Source organism: Huiozyma naganishii, chromosome 6, assembly GCF_000348985.1.
Source record: "Huiozyma naganishii CBS 8797 chromosome 6, complete genome".
Classification (NCBI taxonomy): domain Eukaryota; kingdom Fungi; phylum Ascomycota; class Saccharomycetes; order Saccharomycetales; family Saccharomycetaceae; genus Huiozyma; species Huiozyma naganishii.
The window spans coordinates 225,812-247,035 of NC_035927.1; the positions used below are offsets into that span (position 1 = coordinate 225,812).

General features: G+C 48.2%; 10 protein-coding genes across 10 annotated transcripts; 3 read left to right on the forward strand and 7 right to left on the reverse strand.

Annotated features, from left to right (window-relative positions):
- Window positions 1-219: 219 nt before the first annotated feature.
- On the reverse strand, window positions 220-1,842 carry IPI3 (chromatin-binding/pre-rRNA-processing protein IPI3; the record flags this gene model as incomplete). Its single annotated transcript, XM_022608554.1, has 1 exon — window positions 220-1,842. One exon carries the CDS (start codon window positions 1,840-1,842, stop codon window positions 220-222), a length of 1,623 nt encoding a protein of 540 aa, XP_022465039.1.
- A 354-nt stretch (window positions 1,843-2,196) lies between these two features.
- Window positions 2,197-3,378, forward strand: PBR1 (putative oxidoreductase; the record flags this gene model as incomplete). The annotated part of the gene is made up of 1 exon (XM_022608555.1): window positions 2,197-3,378. The coding sequence occupies one exon, from the start codon at window positions 2,197-2,199 to the stop codon at window positions 3,376-3,378; it is 1,182 nt and encodes a 393-aa protein (XP_022465040.1).
- A 201-nt stretch (window positions 3,379-3,579) lies between these two features.
- RHO5 (Rho family GTPase RHO5) lies at window positions 3,580-4,587 on the reverse strand (the record flags this gene model as incomplete). The annotated part of the gene is made up of 1 exon (XM_022608556.1): window positions 3,580-4,587. One exon carries the CDS (start codon window positions 4,585-4,587, stop codon window positions 3,580-3,582), a length of 1,008 nt encoding a protein of 335 aa, XP_022465041.1.
- A 429-nt stretch (window positions 4,588-5,016) lies between these two features.
- Window positions 5,017-5,832, reverse strand: KNAG0F01280 (uncharacterized protein; the record flags this gene model as incomplete). Its single annotated transcript, XM_022608557.1, has 1 exon — window positions 5,017-5,832. The coding sequence occupies one exon, from the start codon at window positions 5,830-5,832 to the stop codon at window positions 5,017-5,019; it is 816 nt and encodes a 271-aa protein (XP_022465042.1).
- A 95-nt stretch (window positions 5,833-5,927) lies between these two features.
- RPS3 (40S ribosomal protein uS3) lies at window positions 5,928-6,677 on the forward strand (the record flags this gene model as incomplete). Its single annotated transcript, XM_022608558.1, has 1 exon — window positions 5,928-6,677. One exon carries the CDS (start codon window positions 5,928-5,930, stop codon window positions 6,675-6,677), a length of 750 nt encoding a protein of 249 aa, XP_022465043.1.
- A 131-nt stretch (window positions 6,678-6,808) lies between these two features.
- MRPL22 (mitochondrial 54S ribosomal protein uL22m) lies at window positions 6,809-7,693 on the reverse strand (the record flags this gene model as incomplete). Its single annotated transcript, XM_022608559.1, has 1 exon — window positions 6,809-7,693. One exon carries the CDS (start codon window positions 7,691-7,693, stop codon window positions 6,809-6,811), a length of 885 nt encoding a protein of 294 aa, XP_022465044.1.
- Window positions 7,694-7,858: 165 nt separating this feature from the next.
- On the reverse strand, window positions 7,859-9,682 carry TDA7 (Tda7p; the record flags this gene model as incomplete). Its single annotated transcript, XM_022608560.1, has 1 exon — window positions 7,859-9,682. The coding sequence occupies one exon, from the start codon at window positions 9,680-9,682 to the stop codon at window positions 7,859-7,861; it is 1,824 nt and encodes a 607-aa protein (XP_022465045.1).
- A 2,334-nt stretch (window positions 9,683-12,016) lies between these two features.
- Window positions 12,017-13,264, reverse strand: NOP13 (Nop13p; the record flags this gene model as incomplete). The annotated part of the gene is made up of 1 exon (XM_022608561.1): window positions 12,017-13,264. One exon carries the CDS (start codon window positions 13,262-13,264, stop codon window positions 12,017-12,019), a length of 1,248 nt encoding a protein of 415 aa, XP_022465046.1.
- A 528-nt stretch (window positions 13,265-13,792) lies between these two features.
- On the reverse strand, window positions 13,793-15,673 carry MDG1 (Mdg1p; the record flags this gene model as incomplete). Its single annotated transcript, XM_022608565.1, has 1 exon — window positions 13,793-15,673. The coding sequence occupies one exon, from the start codon at window positions 15,671-15,673 to the stop codon at window positions 13,793-13,795; it is 1,881 nt and encodes a 626-aa protein (XP_022465047.1).
- A 425-nt stretch (window positions 15,674-16,098) lies between these two features.
- APC1 (anaphase promoting complex subunit 1) lies at window positions 16,099-21,081 on the forward strand (the record flags this gene model as incomplete). The annotated part of the gene is made up of 1 exon (XM_022608566.1): window positions 16,099-21,081. The coding sequence occupies one exon, from the start codon at window positions 16,099-16,101 to the stop codon at window positions 21,079-21,081; it is 4,983 nt and encodes a 1,660-aa protein (XP_022465048.1).
- Window positions 21,082-21,224: the final 143 nt, after the last annotated feature.

The following is a 21,224-nucleotide window of genomic DNA, read 5'->3' on the forward strand; positions in this document are numbered from 1 at the left end:
TCTACCTGTATGTATATATATGGGTGTGCCAAGGCTTCTCGTGACTTGATACACCACCTCACCAGAAAGCACCGCTCGCCTTTATCAGCTGGCAACCCCAGTGATTATATCTCTGCGTATTTTTTTATTTGTTTTAAACGATTGGCAGTTGTCGCTGATAACGAACCGGGTCCTCGCTGTGCCAGTGGTCTTATTGATATAGCTTCATGGGCAGTTCGATCAGACTCGGTCCCGCAGCAGCGTCTCGTTGATGCTGCGCAACTCTTTGTAGGCCTCGGTTAACTTATGGACTTGCTCCTGCAGGCGGGCGACCTCCTCTGGGGACGCCGCGCTTCCACTTGCACTCGCACTTGCGCCTGGTGTCTGTTGGCGGATCTGCTCGGATCCTGTCCGGTCCACGGTCTGGAACACAAGTTCTTGTTGCTTGGCGTGGTCCAGGTATGCGTCGAGATCCGACAGCGGCGTGGCGTCTTCGATTGCCGCAGTTGCAGATGGGATCTCCGCGCCCGTCTGGAACCATATCTCGTGAAGCTGTCCGAGCTTGCTTCTGTCGTACATTGACCTCTGCAGGTTCGGTATCTTGTTCGTATTGTGGTGGCTGTTATGAGAGTCTCCACTGCCGAGCACTGTAGACAATCTGTCACGCTCCTCCGTACTGTACACGTTGAGTAGAATATTTGTGACCTTCCCCGCGAGTGTGTCCTGTGTGGTGAGCGCCTGTAGAGTCCGCAGGATCTGTTTAGAGTATATCTCCGTGATGGATACCCTCCCTTGGGAGTCCCCCACCAACAGGACCGTGCCGTCGAGCGATACACGCAGCACCTCCACGGAGTAGTCGATCACTTTCTCCATGACGAGTTGGCCCATACTGAACAGCGCGTTCCGATCCTGGGTCATCGCTGTGTTCAGTTCTAGCACAGAGTAGAGCTTGCCCTTGTTGGTGTTGTTACTTAATTGTGTGAGATTGGCCATCTGTGTCCCGTTCAGCTTGTAGTAGAGCGCCAACTGGTAACAACCGTCCGCAGTGCCGAGATAGATGGCTCTGTCCGCGGGGTCCAATGCTAGTGCGTGGACAGCATGTGGCAGGGAGAAAGTGGCTACCAATTTTACTGCGCTGGCAGCACTATCATACTTCATCTTCCCGTCGTTCCCGCACAGGTTCAGATCGTAACACCTAACCGTCGAATCCAACGATGTGGTGAACAACTTTAATCCGGAAGTGGTGAGATGCGCCCCCGAGGTACACGATACTTCAAAATCGGTGACTGGGAGAGTATGGTCGTGAATCACGGCGACGGGTTTGGGATCTTCCTGCGAGACGAGATCGACGGTTTGCCACACGATGACACGCGAATCCATCCCGCTCGTTATAATGTACTTCCCACCTAGGACGGATTTTATCTTGGTGATATTTTGGTAGTGTGCCATCTGCTTGACGTTCAGCAATACACCAGAATTCAATTCCCACACGTACAGCTTTCCGGACTCCGTAGATGCCAGGAGCAGATACGGCAGATGGAACGCCCCCAACTGGTGCTGGACCCCATCTACACCAGAGACACCCTCATGTATGGACGGTATCGAGTCGACCACCTCCAGACAGTTGACACTCTCCGGTAGGGGCAGCCGCTGCTCGACAGACTCTCTCTTCGTGGACCCGCTGACATCGTAGACGTTGATCAGCGCCTTCTGGCCTTGCGCCACAAAAAGATGGTCAGCACCTACAAGCACGGCACTGTTCTTCGCACCGACATTACACTGTCTCAGATTTGCTTGCTCGAATGAGTGCACATTGGACACACACCCGCTGTTGTTCGTGGTGAACACTACCTGTTCGTCCATTCTACCTGGAAAGAGAAAAAAATACCGGGGAAACAGGGGAAAGTGTGTAACTGCAATACAAGTGTACTATCAACCACTAGAATACAGTTACTCTCAACTGTCAGCACACACTTTTTCCCTCTTCGACAACTGTTGTCATTTGAAGCTCATCGCCAAAAACTGGAAAATTTTCACTGTTAAAAATCTTTCGAGACTCATCGCTCAAAAAATATTGAAGTTGGAACGCAGTTGAAGTTCGGAGGGGACCGGATTCTGAAGGATCAGTGTGAAATGCGAGAGAGCTCTGGTCTGGTTTCGACGCTGTTACATTCGATTATAGGGTCCAATTGGTGCGAGTGAGTAAGGAACGGTGATATGCCACTGAACATTATTGGGACGGCGATCTTCGAGGGGACAGACAGCATCCCGTACTTCCACACGATCAAGAAAGTGGCACCGTATGTGCTTGCCTCGGTGCTGGTCAAGTACTGGTCGCGGGGTCCGAGCAATACGTGGGAGCGGAAGCTGCACGGGAAGGTGTACCTTGTGACTGGTGCCACGTCGCAGGGGATGGGCACTTCTGTGGTGCACCAGATGGCGCGGCTTGGTGCGCAGTTGATCTTTCTAACGAGGGAGATCGACGAGTGGTCTATTGAGTGGCTGGAAGGGTTTAAAGAGGAGACGGATAACGAGCTGGTGTATTTTGAGAAATGTGACCTGGCAGACTTGTACCAAGTGAGAAAGTTCGCGACCAAATGGCTGGATAACTCGCCCCCAAGGAGGCTTGACGGTGTGATTGTGATGTCCGGAGACATGGAGCCCCTCGGGGTGCCCAAGTTTGCCCCACCTGTGAGAAAGCTCTCCGCGGACGGGCTGGAGTTGCAAATGGCTACGAACTTTGCCGGGGTGTTCCACCTGTTGGACTTGTTGCAACCGAGTTTTAAGGCGCAACCGCCGGACAGGGACGTACGAATCATTGTGTCGACTTGCTGGCTGCAGGTGTTGGGAGATATCCGCGTGGAGGACCCCTTGTGGCAGAAGGGTGCTTACAAGAGCGCGCTCAAGTTCTTCTCCAGTAGTAAACTGCAACTGGCGCTGTGTATGTTGGAATTGCAGAGGCGGATCAACACTGGGATCAGCGAGAATGCGGAGGAGAAGAAGATCGAGAGGAGTGGGAAGAACGTGAAAGTGTGTGTTGTACAACCGGGCACGATGCGGTCGCAGAGTCTACGGCGTGTGCTGAGCAACGGGTCCGTGTTCCTCCTGCTGACACTGTACTGTGTGTTGCTGTATCCCTTCCTTTGGTTGTTCACTAAGAGTGGTCGTCGTGGTGCGCAGAGCGTGCTTTACGCGCTGAACACACCGGAGTTGGAGGAGGTGAATTTGAAGGACGATCGGGCCAAGTACGTTGTGGACTGTTCGATAGTGAAGTTTGCACGTAAGGAGTTTGAGGATCCCGAGTTGCAGAAGCAGTTGTACGAGAACACGAGCAGGGATATATTAGCATTGGAGAAGAAGATGGCGAAGAAACGGAAGAGTGCCGGTGTCAAGCGGTGATTCGAAGAAAGAGAGTTCACCCCTTGTAATAATAAGATATATATATAGATGTATGTATCTGATTACTAGAGGTATGCTACTTTTATTTATTATTATAAGAAGTTCCATTCTTCTTCTTTTGGGGTTTTCCTGTTCTTGTTCTTGCTCTTTGCGAATATGTAAGTTGTTAGTGGGGGGGGGGGTATTGCGAATGGACTGCTATTACAGTATAGTACACTTAAATTTCTTCTTACTCTTCTTCGACTTCTTCTTATCCGGGGCAGTGTTCTTTTTCCCCGTCCTACTGGCCGTGTGTCCCGTTGCGGGCCCCTGTTTCCGTGTATGCTGCGTCTTTACCGCGGGTGTCGTGTCACTTTCCGTCTTAGTGGCGGGTGCCACCTTTGGTACACTCTTTTTCTTCTCGTTGTCGTTCTTCACCGTTGGGTCCACCTTCTCGGTCCCACCACCCATAGGTGCAGGCGTCGCTGTCTTCTGTTGCCTATCCGACAGTATACTGGGGGTCCCCGCTTTACCTTGTTGATCCAGCGTCTCCTGTGTTGTTGTTGTTGTGGGTGGGAACGCGATTCTCCTGACAGCGGTTTGGAAAATCTCGTTAATACCGGACTGAGTCACCGCTGAACACTCCACGTACCCTAAAAACCGTTCCTCTTGAACCATCTTCTGTACTTGTTCCTGCTGTACGAAATCTGTATTCATATCCTTCAGTTTCTGCTCCTCCTTCGGGTCATCTCTCAAATCGGCCTTTGTCCCCACGAGGAGGATCGGGTACTGGTTGTGCTTGACGTAGAAGTCCGAGGACTGTATGTTTGCATGCTGCATCAGTTCTGGGAGCCACTTCTCCCTCACGTTTTGGAAACTGGACTGTTCTGAGACTGAGAAACAGATGAGGAAGATGTCTGTCTGCGGGTACGACAGCGGTCTCAGCCTATCGTACTCCTCTTGCCCCGCAGTATCCCACAAATTCAACTTGAAGTGCTGTTCATTTTGCAAAGCGGAGGCCGGTGCGGCGTTCTTCGCCTGTGAGGCGGACACAGTGCTGTTCTTCGGCGACGCACTTGGCCCCGCTGGCTTGACCGAGATGGTAGTTGTGTAGTTATCGAATACCGTTGGCACGTAGTCTGTCGGGAACGTGTTTGTGGTGTACGATATAAGCAGGGACGTTTTACCGACAGCCCCATCCCCGATGATCACGCACTTTATGGATCTCATAGCACCTTGAGCACCTCACGCAAGCAGAAAAAGAGATGAGTACGTTACTTTTCCCCTATATCGAAGAAATAGAGAGAGCTAGAGAGAGACTGTGTGTTAATAACAACTTTCCCTCAAATAAATATAAAACAAATATAACACACGCAGGATAGCGAGAAAATGTGACCGTTCAAAGTATTGTGAGAGACAAGGTTGAATTGCACAACCTACCGTAACGTGTACTCAACTCTCGCCTCTCGCCTCTCTTCGCTTGCTGTGCTGTGCTGTGTTTTTATTCTTCAAAAAAAAAAAAAAATGGGAAAAAAAAAAGAGCGAACAAAGGAAGCGCGAGAAAAACGCACCGGCGAGAAATGGCTGTAGCAGTGCGGGAAGAAAGAGTGTGTGTGTCTTCTCTTTTTCTTTCTTCTCTCTGCCCCTTTTCGTTACTAATCACGATTTTAGAGTTACCGCTGTCTGAGGAGGCTGAGGGTGCAGCAGTAGTAGAAGTAGTAGTACAGTAGTGTAGCGTGGATGTGCCAGTATGAATGTTCGTTGTTCCCTGTGCACAACCGCTGCGCTAACGGCGAGGGACGGGCTTGCTCGCGTATTGTATTGTGCTGCATTGTCCCTCTCTCGTTCCCCCCCCCCCTGCCTGCGGGTAATTCCGATTTTTCCCCGGTGCTGCGGCGTGTTCTCCGGGGGGCGGTCCTGTGTGCGGGTGTGTGTGTGTGAAGGCACAGCGGGCTCAGGCGGTGGCGCAGGAGCCGTTCCCCGCGCGCGTTTCTGTGCGGCTTTTTGTTTCCGTGGCGCGACACTTTGCCGGGGGGCCATTGTTCTCCTGCTCATAATCGGATTAACACCCGGCGGGACCGTGGTGGGGTTCGTGAGGGGTGCGGACAAGGGCCGCGGGACAATGGGGGGCCCGTCTCTGTCCGGACATTGATAATGGTGCCGTCGCGCGCGACACGGATATACCAAGGGTTGACGCAATGGGCGCGAGTATGAGCGCAGAGCGCGGTCACCCCCTTTTGGGAAGAGCAAAGCGGACGACGGCAGTCCGAAGGGCAGGGGAGAGGGTCTGGGTCTGGGCGGGGGGGTGCGGGTGTAAGACTGAGTGACTGTGCATCCGTGCATCCACAAAACATGTTTTTTGATTTTGTTTTGTTTTGTTTTTCTTGATTTGTTGTTTCCTCTTTGGGGAGGCCCCATGGACAGTGACGCAAATGCAGATTGCAACTCGCACAGTTTGAAACTTTTCTGTACCATCGGGCATCTGCTTGTTGTAAAGATGTAGTTGAGTGTTGGTGCACTTCCCTTTCCTCTCTTCCCCCATCCCAAGCCACCACCCCACTCACATCACAATGGTTGCCCTAATCTCCAAGAAGAGAAAGCTTGTTGCCGACGGTGTTTTCTACGCCGAATTGAATGAATTCTTCACCAGAGAGTTGGCCGAAGAAGGCTACTCCGGTGTCGAGGTCAGAGTCACCCCAACCAAAACCGAGGTCATCATCAGAGCCACCAGAACCCAGGAGGTCCTAGGTGAAAACGGGAGAAGAATCAACGAATTGACCCTTCTAGTCCAGAAGAGATTCAAGTACGCTCCAGGTACCATCGTTCTTTTCGCCGAAAGAGTCCAAGAGCGTGGGTTGTCCGCCGTCGCTCAGGCTGAATCCATGAAGTTCAAGTTGTTGAACGGGTTGGCGATCAGAAGAGCCGCTTACGGTGTCGTCAGATACGTCATGGAATCCGGTGCTAAGGGTTGTGAAGTGGTCGTCTCCGGTAAGTTGAGAGCCGCTAGAGCCAAGGCCATGAAGTTCGCTGACGGGTTCTTGATCCACTCCGGTCAACCAGTCAACGACTTCATCGACGTCGCCACCAGACACGTCTTGATGAGACAAGGTGTCCTAGGTATCAAGGTCAAGATCATGAGAGACCCTGCCACCAACACCAAGGGTCCAAAGGCCTTGCCTGACGCTGTCACCATCGTCGAGCCAAAGGACGAGGAACCCGTCTTGGTCGCCTCCGTCAACGACTACAGACCAGCCGCCCAGGAGACTGAACAAGCCCCAGCTCAGTCTGAGGAAGCTCCAGTCGCTGAAGCCTCTGCTTAAACGAATCGTCACCATCATTTTGATATATATATACATACATAAAACGTATAGTTAAACCATTGACATTCTAAAAAAGAGAGTAGGCATCGTTCCCATATATTTACACGTTCTGTCATGTGGGCACACTTCTCTCACCACTTATAAACGCCGCCAGTGACACCTCTGATCGGCTTGTCGGCCAATTGCACCCACGGTTTCCTCGCATCGAGCTTCAATTCCCTCTCATAAGCGAGTCTCCGCTTCGTCACACTCTTCGTCCGCAACACACACTTGACGTGGATGTACCTGTGACGGATAATACCCATCCGGCCCCGGCCCTTGTGGTCAATCCGCTTCACCCACGAACCATCGCTACCTGTCCATATCTGCGCGATGTACAGGTCGTCCGCGTCCAATCCAAGCTTCTTCGCATCCGTCATCGCACGCTCGAGTAAGTCACCAACGTCCCTACCAAGCTGTTGTTGCGCGAAATGACACTGCGTGATCCCCTTCTTCAGGTCGACACCGCGGAACTTCCTCAGAAACATTGTAGCCTTCTTCATCGTCGACTTGATACGGTACGATTGCGTGTACACGGATGGTTCCAATGCGTCGATCTCCGCCTTCGTCAGATCCAGCTTGTGCTTCAAACCATCAAGACTCACGGTGGTTCCCCTCTTGTAGAATCCGCCGTTCTTCTCACAGACGGCGTCGTAGATACGCTTTCTCAACGGGGAAAGAAGCAACTCCGTCGCGGGCCTCTCCATGGGTCGCTGTGCCTTGATGAATTCTTGTAGTGGCTTATCCGTCTCCAAAGTGACCAGCTTTCTCCCCGCGGAGACCGCATCGGAATCCGTCTCATCGGACTCCATCGCCAACTGCAGCCGGTTCGTCACACTGCTCACCGCAGCAGACTCCTTCGAGGAACCTTGCGGAGTCAACAACCCGAAAAGAGACCCCCCGTTCAGCGCCCGCACGCTGCTGTGGAACAGGCGTGCCGCGGGAGCACTTCGCACCGTGCTGCCTATGCGTATCATCTCCAGTTCGCAAGCTCCTCGTGTCCCTGAGCAACCTCCAAGTCTGCTCCTTCCCTTTCTACGATTCGATTCATTAGAGAACGTCAATATATTTAAAAACACTAAAAGTATCTACTCTATAAAAGAACCAGCACTGAAGAAACTTTCATACAACGGCAATTCTCTCTATATGATCTCCCTCAGAAACCCCTGGTTCCCGTTTCTTGGCACTCCACTATCGTGCCGCGTCCCGAGACGCAGCGAGGACGATGCAGTGGACAGAGAGTCGTTGATTTCGGACGAGTCCATCGAGGACCCGTACTCCGAGGACATATACGAAAACCTCGCGTGCGTTTCGTCCGCCATTGGCAGCGGGTGCCGTAGCGGCTGTCCGTTGCTCGGAGTGGTACCCGTGGGCACGGTCTTTCTTGGTGGTGGTATTGGCGGCGCGGCGGGCCTCTGAGACATCTCGCCTCTGTGGTTGAAATCGAATTCCCGCTTGAAGGGGTCCCTCTGAGGTGAAGTTTCCTTGTTTTGTGTATCTCGTGACAGGGCTGTCGCGTTGTAGTTGTATGTGCGTCTGCCAAGCCCGTGGTGGAACCCCTCCAGTGATGGACTACTTTCCTTCCTCAACCGTAGGTGTTTCCTCCGTCTGAACATCACAAACCAGATCAGTACCGCACAGAGCAGCACTCCACCAACACTTCCTACTACACTTCCAACGATAGTCCCCGTTTTGGAGTGAGCCGTGGGCCCGCTCGACGATGAGTCATCGAGCCCACCGCCATCGAGCCACTTCTTGTACGCTTTGACTGGCGCCGTTACAGTCGACGAGGGGACTACAAATGACTGCGATCTACCCTTCATGATTGATGTTGTTTTGGGCAAATCGGTCGTAAATGTGGTCGTCGTATCTGTGAAGACGTATGGTTGCTGGTAGATGTAATAAAACGCCTTTGATGCATCAGACACGCTGTACAGACTTGTGGATGACGATACCGCCGTAGCGGAGCTCGTAAAGTCATCGGATGTTGAGGTGGGCTCAGTTGCAGCAAAGGGTAACTCGGATGTGGAATTATAGAATACCGCAGAGGACGAAGAAAATGGGGGGGCAGAAGAGGAAGAAGATGGTGACAGGGAGGATATCGTTGTCGTCGTCAATGAACTATTCAAGTACTGGGATGTCAATGGTGGAAGCGATAGTATCGAAGTTATTCGCTTTATGGATGAAGATGGTGCCGACCGTGATAACGATGACGATAATGTTGCTGATGAGAATACCGGAGTCGAGGATACCGGAGTCGAGTACCACGATGACGAGGACACAACCAATTGAGCCAACGATGAAGAAGTGGCTGTCGGTATCGACGAGGAATAGATTATGCTCGTGGATCTGGCTGCTAAACTTTCATCTAGCTCGGACCTCCCCGGTAATGAAGATTTATGAATAACGGGCATACCAGACGATAAAAAGCTGCTTGTTAATGGTGGTTCGTAAGAGCTCGTAGTGGGTTCCGTAGACGTCAATAAGTCAGCTAAAGACCACTGCGCAGTGTCATTCTCAAACGCAGACAATATCTGCGACCAGGTAGTGTCCTCCACAGAACTGCTACTGGCAGTGACATAACTTGAGCTAGTGATATCCGGTATCACGTACGCTTCGGAAGACGTTATACTGCTTGTAGTTGGTTGGTGATTTGTGCTATCCGTAGGCGATGGCACATACTGAGAATATTGATTGATAGAGTTGCTGCTGCTGGTAAACAAATCCCCACCGGTAACCTGTGAAACTTCTGAGACATCTACTGGGGTACTACTTGGAGTAGGAACAGCAACCGAGGAGGAATATGGTAAATTTTGGAGTTCAAAAGAGCTCTGAGCGGTCAGACTCGTGGGCAACAACGTGTATACCGCGGGATCAACGGCACCACTTGTAATACTCTGTTGTAGCTCGGACACTATATCTGTCGATGGAGGCGGGATACCGGGTCCCGTACCGTTATAAGCCATGTTTGACTGTTATTTCTTCTTTTGTTCGAGATTGAGTAGTCCAGGGATTTAAGAGGCAGCAAAAAAGCAAGGTAGCTTGTATCAGGAGCAGTCGAGCCTACAACACAGTACAATTGAATAAATTATAACCTCCTTGTACCTGGTAAGTAATTCGACTGACCGAGAGCTGTCCAGTAATCCACAGGTCAATGTACCTCGAAGATTGAATTTGAAAGTTTGCTGCTGTTTCCCGGTTCTTTTGTTGACATCCTTCTGCTTCTTTTCTTTTTTTCTTTTTTGGCAGTTGCTGCTGCTTTTGACGCAAGGACGCCGATAAGCCACAGGCGACGACTGCGATAGTAGCATTGTAGACCCGGTTGGCACGGCAATGGTGACCGCTGGGTGGGTGGCTAGTGATATCCACTGGTACTTTCAGGAAATATACCAGCTTTTGACTTGCTTCTTGGGAAAATTTCTAAAAATAGTTGCTCCGCACCAGGGTAGGGACTTCTCGCTGCTAGAACAGTCCTTCCGCTTCTCATCAGAGACTGTTCAAACAGGGTATTCCCACTGAAACATTCTCAAAGTGCGAAAGCTTCCATTTAACAAAGCTGCAAAAGTTAGTATGCGATCGAATTGTGGTTCGGAGTTTTGGCCTTGTCACCATCGCAATAAGGATAAATTGAACAGAAATACTTTGGTTATTTCAGAGTATCGTGATTGAGTACCTTTATCTTATTGAGGTTGTGTGAGGCTTGTAACTAGAAGCAAATTGCAATTTTTTTATTGATAGCATGAACTATTCTAATGTTCCTGTTATCGTGCGTCTGCGATTGATAGTGATTTCCATGAACAAACAAAATAGAGCGAAAGCCTTTACAACTTGTGGGTCACGAGCTGTTGCCTTTTATAATTGTAGAATAACATGTTCAATTCAATTCGCGTAACAATTAGTTAGTAAGTAAGCTAAAATCACAGGATCGCATTGACCATCACAAAACCAAATCTGATATCTTTTTAATGAGTAAAGATAATAAACAAAAAATGGGCATCGACTGGCCTGATCTAGATGCGCCCAATTTTTTCTTACTTTGTAGTTATGTCCTTTGGCCGCCTAGGACACTCACCTTATGTGCGTGGTTTTAAAGTTGGCGGCAACATTGAGAGACAACTCTCAACAAGTTATCCAACACGAGGTGGATGTACGTTCAATCCCAATTGTTTTTGTTGACCATAATCTTAGATGATGGGTTAATTTGGGATGCCGATTTGTGAATACAAGAGATATTTCTGTCCCCTAATTTCTTTCAGTCGCATTTTGGGTTTGACGTGGTTTTTCGCTTAGCTAAAAACGTAACATATCTTTGCCCAACATATCCCGTTGTTACTGTCCATTGATTGATTCTGTCAATGCGACGTCCTTGGATTTGTGAGGATAAATTGGAAACTCCCGTTGGGAATGGACTCATGACCCGTTACCCTATCAAAATACAGTTTTGTGAACTATTATAAACCCGACATGTGAGTATAGGAACTCGAGACATGCGGATGGCCCGTTATCCGGAACATATATAACCCCCAAGGTAGCTGCACCGGCATCTTTCAAGACCGCATCTGAATCCAGGACCTAACTAACGAACAAGTCTTAGACAAAAAGCACAACTGATATAACTAGATAATTGTTGAATAGGGTCTTGTTCGCCGTGGCTATTCATTGTAGTAGAGTAAAGAGATGTTTTAGTTCAGGTATGACTTCTGGTATATACTTAATATATAAGTATATGGTTCGATGATCTCTTCTATATTGTCACAGATAGAAGGATCAATTCATTCGATGTAGTTAGGCTTTATATACGTGAGAATTTGCTCAGAGTCAATGGTGTGACTTTTCACTTTCTCACTGTAATGGATACTTCCACACTTGTGGCATCGTTATTTGTCTCGTTAACATTTGTGTCTTTTATCAAGTGTGTGTCCTGTTTATGCCTATGATGATATCTTATCACCCTTATCATATTCATTTTCTATATCCAGCAATAATTACGTATACGGCGTAAATAAACAATATCAGAGTCCTTACGCACTTTACTCAACCACAACCTGCTTTAGCTCTTACAGGATTTCAGGTTTCTGTAGTCAACATCTTGAAAGGTTACCTTGTTTACGCACCTCGTCCATGGACTTTTCGTTAAGATTTCCTCCTAATATAAAATTTATCATTTACTGTAATATACAAAAAAATAAGGACAATGTACAGGAAAAAAATGCTATAAGTTGTAAAACTATGATCCACACACATGCCATACCGTACTTAAATCGGAGCAGTTAGAATTAACAAGCAGTCTCAATACTCTATCAATCAAACTTGACTTTCTTACCTTGAGATGGGACAATGGCGGCAGAACCTCTTTGGGCGGAAGATAAGGCTACACTACTCTTCAGCCTGTTGTTCGATGCCATTTGTCCAGGTCTATGGCCTCTGTTGTTGCTAAACGTTCTGGCTGCTGGTCTCTCTCTTCTCTCTTCTTGCTGTGGGGCTCGTTCCTGTTGGTAATTGTCAGGAGGCAAGTCGAACGCTGGTTTCTTCTCATCTTCCGGTCTCCTTCTGACCTGTCTCTTACTTCTATCCTCACCATACTCCATTCTTAATGGCCTCATGGCAATCTTCCGACAAGCCTTGTCCTTCAAGGCGTTTGTGGCACCTTCTTCGGTCTTGAAATCGACGAATGCAAAACCTTTGCATTTACCACTATCCTCAAAAGTGGCCATACGGATTTTGATAATTTCACCGCAGTGTTGGAAGTGGGCCTTCAGCAACTCTTCAGTAGTAGTGTAGGAGAGGTTACCACAGAACAGGATTCTTGAAGGTGGGTTTTTAGACATACTCACTAAATCGTTTTTGTCCGGTCTCCCCACGTAACTCTTCGAATCCTTGATCAACAAATTTCTACCATTCAATTGATTTTCGGAAAGCGCAATGGCCGATTTCATTTGTGTTTCTGTCTTGAAATCCATGTAACAGAAACCCTTGTTCTTGATTTGTTTACCGCCGTTACTAGCCAAGGGCAATTTGACTCTCAGGATATCCGCCTCTGGGATTCTGCTTTCTTCGTCCTCCAATTCCTTCGTTTTTCCCACCACAAATTTGATCAGATCGTCTCTTGTTGTGTCGAAGGACATATTACCAATCCAGACACTGAATTTATTGACGTCTTCCTTCTTGTCACCATCGCCTTCTTTATCCTTTTGCTCCTTGTTGAACTGCGAGATGGAGGCAGGATCGATGTTGTATTTGGCATTTAGTTCATCTAGAGAAATTTTACCTCTTCTCAACAGTCTCTTCTGTTTCTTGGATAGAGGGATAGAGCTCTCTAAGTCGATTTCAATTTCATCCTCGGCCTTTCTCTTCTTTGTAGAATCAATCAAAGCTTTTTCGACATCCTCCTTTTTGTTAACTTTCTCCTTCTTCTCCTTCTTCTCTGCGTCTACCTTATCCACTTTCTTATCCTTCTTCTCTTTCTTGTCTACCTTGTCCTTCTTCTCTTTCTTCTCCTTCTTCAGTGGCTTCTCCTTTTTATCCACTTTCTCGTCCTTAACAGTCATTTTTCAGTTCTTTCTCAAATACGATGTTCTCTGCGTTCAGAATACCCACAGAAAAGCACCAGATCGTTATTTACTTCTACCAGAACGGTACCGAGTCAGTTAAAACTGGAATCGAGCTCATCGGAAAATTTTTATTTTTTTGAAGAATTTAATTTTTGTTCGCACAAAAAGAAAAGAAAAGAGAGGATTGAAATCCGTGAAGACGCCCTTCTCTGTCGCGGACAGCGATGACTAAGAGTTCTGCTCCGCTCAGTACTCTGACTGATAGGCACATCTGGAAGCATAAAACATTCAAGTGTACTATTTGCAATTACAAGAAATAAAAAAAGAATAGATTATAGAAATGGGGGTCATTAATACAGTCCGTTTGAGAATTAGAATGGAAAATGAAACATCATTAGGGTGGGATTTGACAAAACAGGCTGATATAATCGTGCCGTGAAACCCAGGAGAAAGAAGAGCTCAAGGAAATGGGTAAAGAACTCAGTCACGGTTCTGTTTTCAAATAAAGTAGGAAGGTACAGCCGTTCATAGCAGGAACTTCCTCATTTTACCGAAAAATCCACCCTCTTTCTTCCTCTGTTCGTCTCTCCCAGTCGCAGTGCTCCTCTTTTGATTTGGGTTTTGATTCTTTTTGGCAGTGCTAGTAGAGGTCTTCGACTGTTTCTTGTGATCCGTCTTGGCCTTCGTCGTTGTGGCATTTGTCGATGCCTTTGCGTCGGTCTCGGATTTAGGTTTGGTCTTAGACTTTGATTTGGATTTAGTCTCGGCTTTAGGCTTGACTTCCGCGTCGGTTTCAGTTTTTGGTGTGGATTTGGATCCAGCATTTGTCGCTGCCTCAGCTTCCTTAGTGGCTTCAGCTGGCTTGGGTTTCTCGGCCACCTTTTCGACCCGCTCAGTATATTTTGGGGCTTCTTCCACTGCGTCTTTCTTTCTCTGTGGTGGCTCTGCCTCGATGCTTACAGTGTTGCTCCTGGAGGAATTGACGCTTTGAATTTCGAACAATCTGGCATCGTTGTTACTGTTTGTTTCAAGCGTTGGACTAGCGTCTGTGGCGGCCACGTTCCGGCCCTGCTGTTCCGCCTCCTCCATGGATGAGTATGTAGCGATGATGTTATCGTTCTCGTCCAGTTCGTGAATCACTTCCTGGACAACGACTCTTTCTCCTGTTTTCTTGTTTCTTCTCACCTTCTTCTTGATCTTCAATTTCCTCCTCTTTGAGGGTGATTCCGCGTCTACAGAGGTAGGAACAACTGCAGTGATCGACTTTCCATCTGGCTCTGTAGAATTGGCCAAATTGTTTGGCGTTTCAGCAGTGGGTTCCTGCACGGGTTCCTGCACGGATTCCTGCACGGGCTCCTGCACGGGTTCCTGAGCGACCTCTTTTGCAATTTCGTCTGGGAGTGGTGGAGCAGTTTCCAAACTCTGGTCCTTGGACACTTCCGCACCATTCAAGTCAGCAGTGCTGGACTGCGCGGTCTCTGTGACGGGCTCGTCTGCCCTGTCGGTGGTAACATCTCCTCTTTGCGCAGGAACTGCATCGACCTTTTCCTTTGCAGCAAAGACACCTGCCATGTGCTGGAAGCTCGACTGCTCGCTGTCCTCCGCGTCGGCACCTCGCTGCGTTTGTTCTGCTACAACGAGTTGCTTTTTCCTATCCGGTCTGAAGTTGACCAGCGGGTTTACAGCGCCTGTCACTGACGGTTCCTCCGTGATGGAGTCTGCCGTGGGTGTCGCTGACTTGGCAACGACGGACGTCTGTGGATGTGGCAGATAGCCCGGTACGTTCACTGGGGCCTCTCCGTCCTCCTGGGAGTCCGTCACGGACGCGGTTTCGAAATCCGAACCGGAGGCTGCCGCGTCCTCCGCCCGCGAAACGTCCATCAAATCCTCCTCCGACTGCGACAGCTCGCGGACTGGGACCGGGTCTGTATCCAGCACGCCCACAGCGGCACTCACGGGCTCCGGTTCCTCCATCATCCGCTGCATGCGGCCCTGCATGTGCTTCCCAGGGTCCTGTTCCTGTGTGGTCTGCTCCAGCTCGTGCTTCTCCACCTGCAACTCGTGAGACAGCTCCTCATTGAGCATATCCGCACCGGCAAGCTCCCCCCTGTTCTTCTCACGCTCTTCCGCCTGCACAATCATGTCATGGCCCTCTATGTAGTTGTTTTGGTTTCCGAATTCGTCCGTCTCAATTTTGTAATCCTGGCTAACGGCCCACTCCCCATCCACTACAAACTTAAACACAAACCTACCGTCGCTGTCGAACGACACGGGCAACACGGCCTCGAACTTCTGGTGGCCCTCGTTGAACTCCATGTGCGTCGTGCCGACCCACCCGTCAAAATCCCCAGTAATCACCACACCAGTGGGGCCAGTGCCCCACATAAACGTATACTCCTCAGCCATAACCTCCTAGCCGATGCTCTCTGCGTCTTACCATCCTCTTCTTATTCTTCTCCGTCTCCCCCTCGTCTCGTCCCCTTCAAGAATCTGTTCTTTAAATACAAAAAATTTACAAAAAAGGGGAGAAGGGCGTGTTTTAGTGTGCGATGGGACGTCAAAATGGCAAATTTGAGGTGAAAGATGGCTGTTGTTGGTATCTTATTGCACGTTTGCGGTTACCAGTGTTGCAATTGAGCATTTGAGAAGTTGTTTGGTGGGAATACGGTCTCTGTGGCGGTCTCTAGACTCGTTTTGTTGCGTTTTTGCAGTGGGAAATGGCAGAATATATTTATTATTTATTTGTTTTTGTAATGTCATCGCAGACTTCCTGTGACACCTGTGGGTCTCGATGAAGATGTTGATGTTGAGGGTCCCTGCTGCAATTAGTCATGGCGTCGCGAGTGGTGGTATCTGGGGACGGGAGAGAGGTGCAGTGGGTGCAGGCTGGGCGGTGTGTGCGGCGGTTCGTGTACGCAGAACGCGTCGTGGACGCCGGGTTCGTCACATTCGAGAAAGTGAACCACTGCTTCGTGGTTGTCAGGAGGCGTGCGGCACACGTGTACTACCTGGACTCCGGGGATAGTGTCACTGCTTGCTTCCCGTTCCCGATCCGTAAGGCGTTCTGGTACAGGCATGGACTTGTGTTGGAGGCCGCGGACCGCGGAGATGCGGATGCGGATGCGGGTGTGGGTGTGGACGGGGATGCGGATACAGATGTGGGCGGGGAGTACAGGTTCATCACGTTTACGGACCCAGTGGCTCCCTTTGGGAGGCTTTCGTTTGCCTCTGCCGGTGGGAAGGGTAAACTGGCGGCTCATCTGCGGGACTCGGAGATGCTGCTCATACCGAGAGACGCGTCACACAGTGTCACCGTGCTGTACAACAAATGCGAAAACCAGTTGTACTTTTACTTCACAAGAGTGCTGTCCTCTTCGTCAAGCCAGGTCAGTAGTGCCGGTGCTGGTGCCGGTACCAATGCTGGCACCACCGTGAACAACCACACAGAAACAAACAACGCAACCTTGAGAAGAGCACTTTCGAACAGTAGGAGAACAACGTCGACCAATGGCACGCTTGACATGATGCTGGGGAACATCGAGAAAATGGACCCGAGCATCAACAACAAGAGAAGCGTATCGGCCACTTTGGACAGAATGAGCAACTCCAACCCTGCCTCGGCAAGTCTCGAGTTTGGGCAGCACCAGATGCAGCCAGAACAACCACAACTACAGGCACACCAGCCCATTCTCGCGAAGGATATATCCCTCATAGAGATATCAAGGATGGAACTCCCAGCATACACCCATAAACAGGATATAGACCTTAAATGCATCGCACTGCGTTTCAAGCAACAGGAGGCTGTGCTAATCTTTGACCAGTCCACTAAATTTGCTAAACTCTGGCTCATCGACATGATCCCAGATGTCGTCGAGTCAATCTCCTTCAAAGTTTACGGGGACTCGCCACCAAATCTCATTAAACTAGCGAACATTGACGTCGCCAATCCTATAGACACCGTATTGGAACAGCCGGAGGCCGATGTGCAGGGCACATTTATTCTCAAATTCCAAGATGCAAGAACGGATTCCTTTGCGATATACAACCCGTTCTTAAATTTACTCTCCCCAATGTTCATCTCAGAGAGAGCTACACAACAGGTGAGTGAAACGGAGGACACATTTCCTCAGGACTCAATACAACTCCAATTAGAGAAGATAACGTTTTACCCACGGACGCAGCTCACTAAACTATGCTTCCAAGCGCTGAGCTGGATTTGCCCCGATTACATCCACTACTCTTTGCTCATGCTTTGGCAGTACACTTTGAACAGTTTCCAAGAACCAGTGGCTACTTTAACGAACCAAAATGATATCCTGAAGGAGTTCCATACACTGACATACATTTTGAGAAACCTTTTCTTCTCTATCGCAAACGAAGACGTGCCAGATGATATTTGCAACATGCCACTGTATCAGGGGCTCCTCGACAAGGGCATTACCGAAATAAATTTACTCCTCCCCAAGATTGTCATGGGACTCCAACTGATCAGGGAGGAGCTCTCGTTGAACATTTTATGTCGCAAAGAGCTTGAACTTTTGAACGAGTTCTTGCTTGGTGCAGTTCACACAATGGATTGGCCGCAGTCCTGGAAAACTTACTACCAAAATAATGCATTTGAGGCGAAGGATGGTGGGATGACATCAGCGACAGTGGGCGGCAATTTTTTTGCCCAACCACTGGACGAACCGCCATCGATACTAAAATCGCTATACAGCATAACTGAGGGGAGCGAAATCGCGTTAACGCCCTTCATCGGGTTTTCTGGTCTTGTCGACTGCCAAGAGGATATAGACTTGATGATTACACCTAGGTGTTTCAAAGTACTGAGATTATACGAGCTGATTCACGCTCCAGGTTTTGTTAGCATGTACATCCTAGAGATCTTGACTCGGTTGGATATCGGAAACAAAGAGATAAACACTTATCCACTGGGCATAATGACACCAGTAAGAAAGATCTTGCAAAAAGTTGAAAACGGAATATTGCAACCGGATATCCACATGAATCTGTCCCTCGTGTCCAGACCGGACATCGAACGACCCATAAAGCTGATGACCAAGAAAAGGTTCGTCAGTAATGAGAGAGACAAGGAGGTTACTCTACTGCGACCCACATTGTCGGGAAGCGCGTTCTACGGTAAAAATTTGAAAAGACGCCCCCCAAAGGACGTTTACTCATTGGTAACTGATGTAGTGAAGGATACAATGTCTGCAGACGGTTACAGCGGTAGCACAAATGGCGAACTGCTAGCGATTTCGTCCAACGAGGCCGTAAACAGTGTATCTATCAAGCAAAACACAGAGCTCATTTTCCCTCACGACCAAAGGTTTAAACACGTTTTGTCCCTCTTGGAATCAGCGACTCCGAGCAGAATCCAGTTTTACACGGCAGAGACAGAATACAGTAGGATATTGCCCAAGAAAAAAATATTTGGCAAAATAATAGCCTTAAGAACTTTGACGTCAGGAGTAGGCCGTGCGGCAGTAAATTACTCAACAGAACAGCCAATAACTTCCGAAAAGTGGCATATCGAAGATTTAAATTACGTCACTATATTCCCGGACGGTTCAAAACTGATTACCCCCATTGAAGAATTCAACAAAGATGTTTTACACTGGGGGGAATTCCACAATGGTGTTGCATCTGCGTTAAAAATCTCCAAAAATACCCGTGGGATAAACGGCAGCTGGATAGCCTTGAACAAGCCAGCAGTTTTGAACGCCACACACGGAGGGTTCCTGCTAGGGTTAGGACTGAACGGGCACTTGAAGGACCTGGAAGAATGGCACATTTATAACTATCTGAGTCCGAAAGAAACTCTAACGAGTATTGGCCTTTTGCTAGGTATGAGTGCAAGTGCCAAGGGAACCCAAAACCACAAGCTGATCAAAGTGTTGGCGGTTCACGTAGTCGCGTTGCTTCCAGAAGGATCGAGTGACCTGAACATAAATATAAGGGTTCAGATAGCTGGGCTCATTGGAATGGGTCTACTTTACTTAAGGTGCCATAGCAGAAAACTTACTCTATCATTGTTGCCAGAACTTAAGTCTTATATCAAAGTTGGTGACGATATGGTTGCTGATGAAGGATACAGGATGTCAGTGGGTATTGCAATAGGTTTAAATAATCTGGCAGCACCAAACATCCAGGACTTTCCGAACGGGGACGAGGATTCTTTTGACGATAGCGGAACTTTTGGTTCAAAATCCAATGAACAGAAAATGCTGCTTTCTGATCACCAAGGGATCCAACAAAACAACGCATTTGACACAGAATTGGTCCAAGAACTTCTCGACATTATAATTAAAACTTACGATAAAGAAATGCCTTGGATACCTGAAAATGCACAAATCGGGGCACTACTAGCTTTGACCTTCATGCTTCTCAAAAGTAACAATAGCGCAATTTCTTCAAAGATTCGTGTTGAAATTCCCAAACCCTCACACAATGCCTACTGCCGGCCTGAGATATTTTTGCACCGAGAGTGGGCGTACTATATGATTGAATGGGACTCAATCAGGGTCGACATTGGGTTTCTGTTGGATGGTATTAATGCTGATTCTTTGCAAGATATGAACAGCACGTTTCTTCCAATATACTATACAATTGCAGGGAGAGCGCTCTCTATGGGGGTGAGGTATGCTTCAACTGGTAATATCACGGCACGAAATAGCATTCTTTTGATTCTTGATAAATTTCTTCCCCTTTACCATTATCCAGGGCGTTCCAACTCCGTGGACTTTCAATTGACTATTAAGGGGATAACAGTAATAGTCAACGTTCTTCTAGTTTCTTTAGGTATGATAATGTGTGCCACCGGTGATATTGAAGTGTTGCGAAGGGCCAAGTATCTGCATGAAACTGTTACGGGCAAGAATTCTGACCTATACAAGAAAAGAAAGACAAGCGACAATACTGACAATAACGTGGAGGAATCCGGCACCGACTATAGCATCAGTGGTGTTGAACCCATCCTGGAAGAAGTTCCGGACCTTGAAGGTCAAACTAATGAGGCCGATGAGGCCGATGAGTTTTTTGATCCCTCCGCCAAATTTGACCAAGATTTGGACAACGAGAATCATTATGGGAAGTACATCGCAACGAACATGACTCTCGGGTTTTTGTTTTTGGGATCAGGTCAGTTTGCGTTGAAAACGTCCGACCCTGAAAGCGTGGCATATTTGATACTGTCAGTGTTGCCTGTTTTTATGAGGCCATATCCGCTGCAAGAATTAAAACATTTCTGGTGCATGGCCATTGAACCGAGGTGTCTGGTAGTCAAGGATGTCATAACTGAAAAACCGATAAATGGTGTTCAAGTTGAAGTGACATTGCATTCAGGTGAATTATTGAAGTTTAAAAGTCCCTGTTTACTCCCTGATATACAAACGATTGCAAAGCTTTCCTTGCGTATGAACCGCTACTTTCCCTTAGAGTTCACCTTTAACAATGATTTCCCCGTGGACGAATTTTTCAAAATGGGACTGGTTATTTTTATTCAGCCAAAGGATGAGAATTATGATGAGGAGCCAACGGAGGAGGACATTGGACTGTCCCTGATTCGCAAAATTGACGAGTTGGGGGTACGGGACGATGAAAGTGACGTTGTGAATTTCTCCAAAAATCTTTTCGATAGTCTAGGCATCAGAGATATAACTATGCTGGAGCTGAAAAAGACTTTGAACGATAATATTGGGTCTGCAAAAACCTTCCAGGACTATGATTTGGAAATGTTATGTTCGGACCGCAACGTAGGTGACATTGTTGACTATCAGAACGAACTCTGGAAGTTTAAGCACAGTACGCAATAACACCCCGACACTAATACACATATACATATCCTATTCTAACTAATTAATAGTCGCATATTCATTAAACACTTCTAATATATCTATACCCATTGCTGGTGGTAGCCCAACCTATGCATAATTTTCTTGATAATGTTCTTTGAATA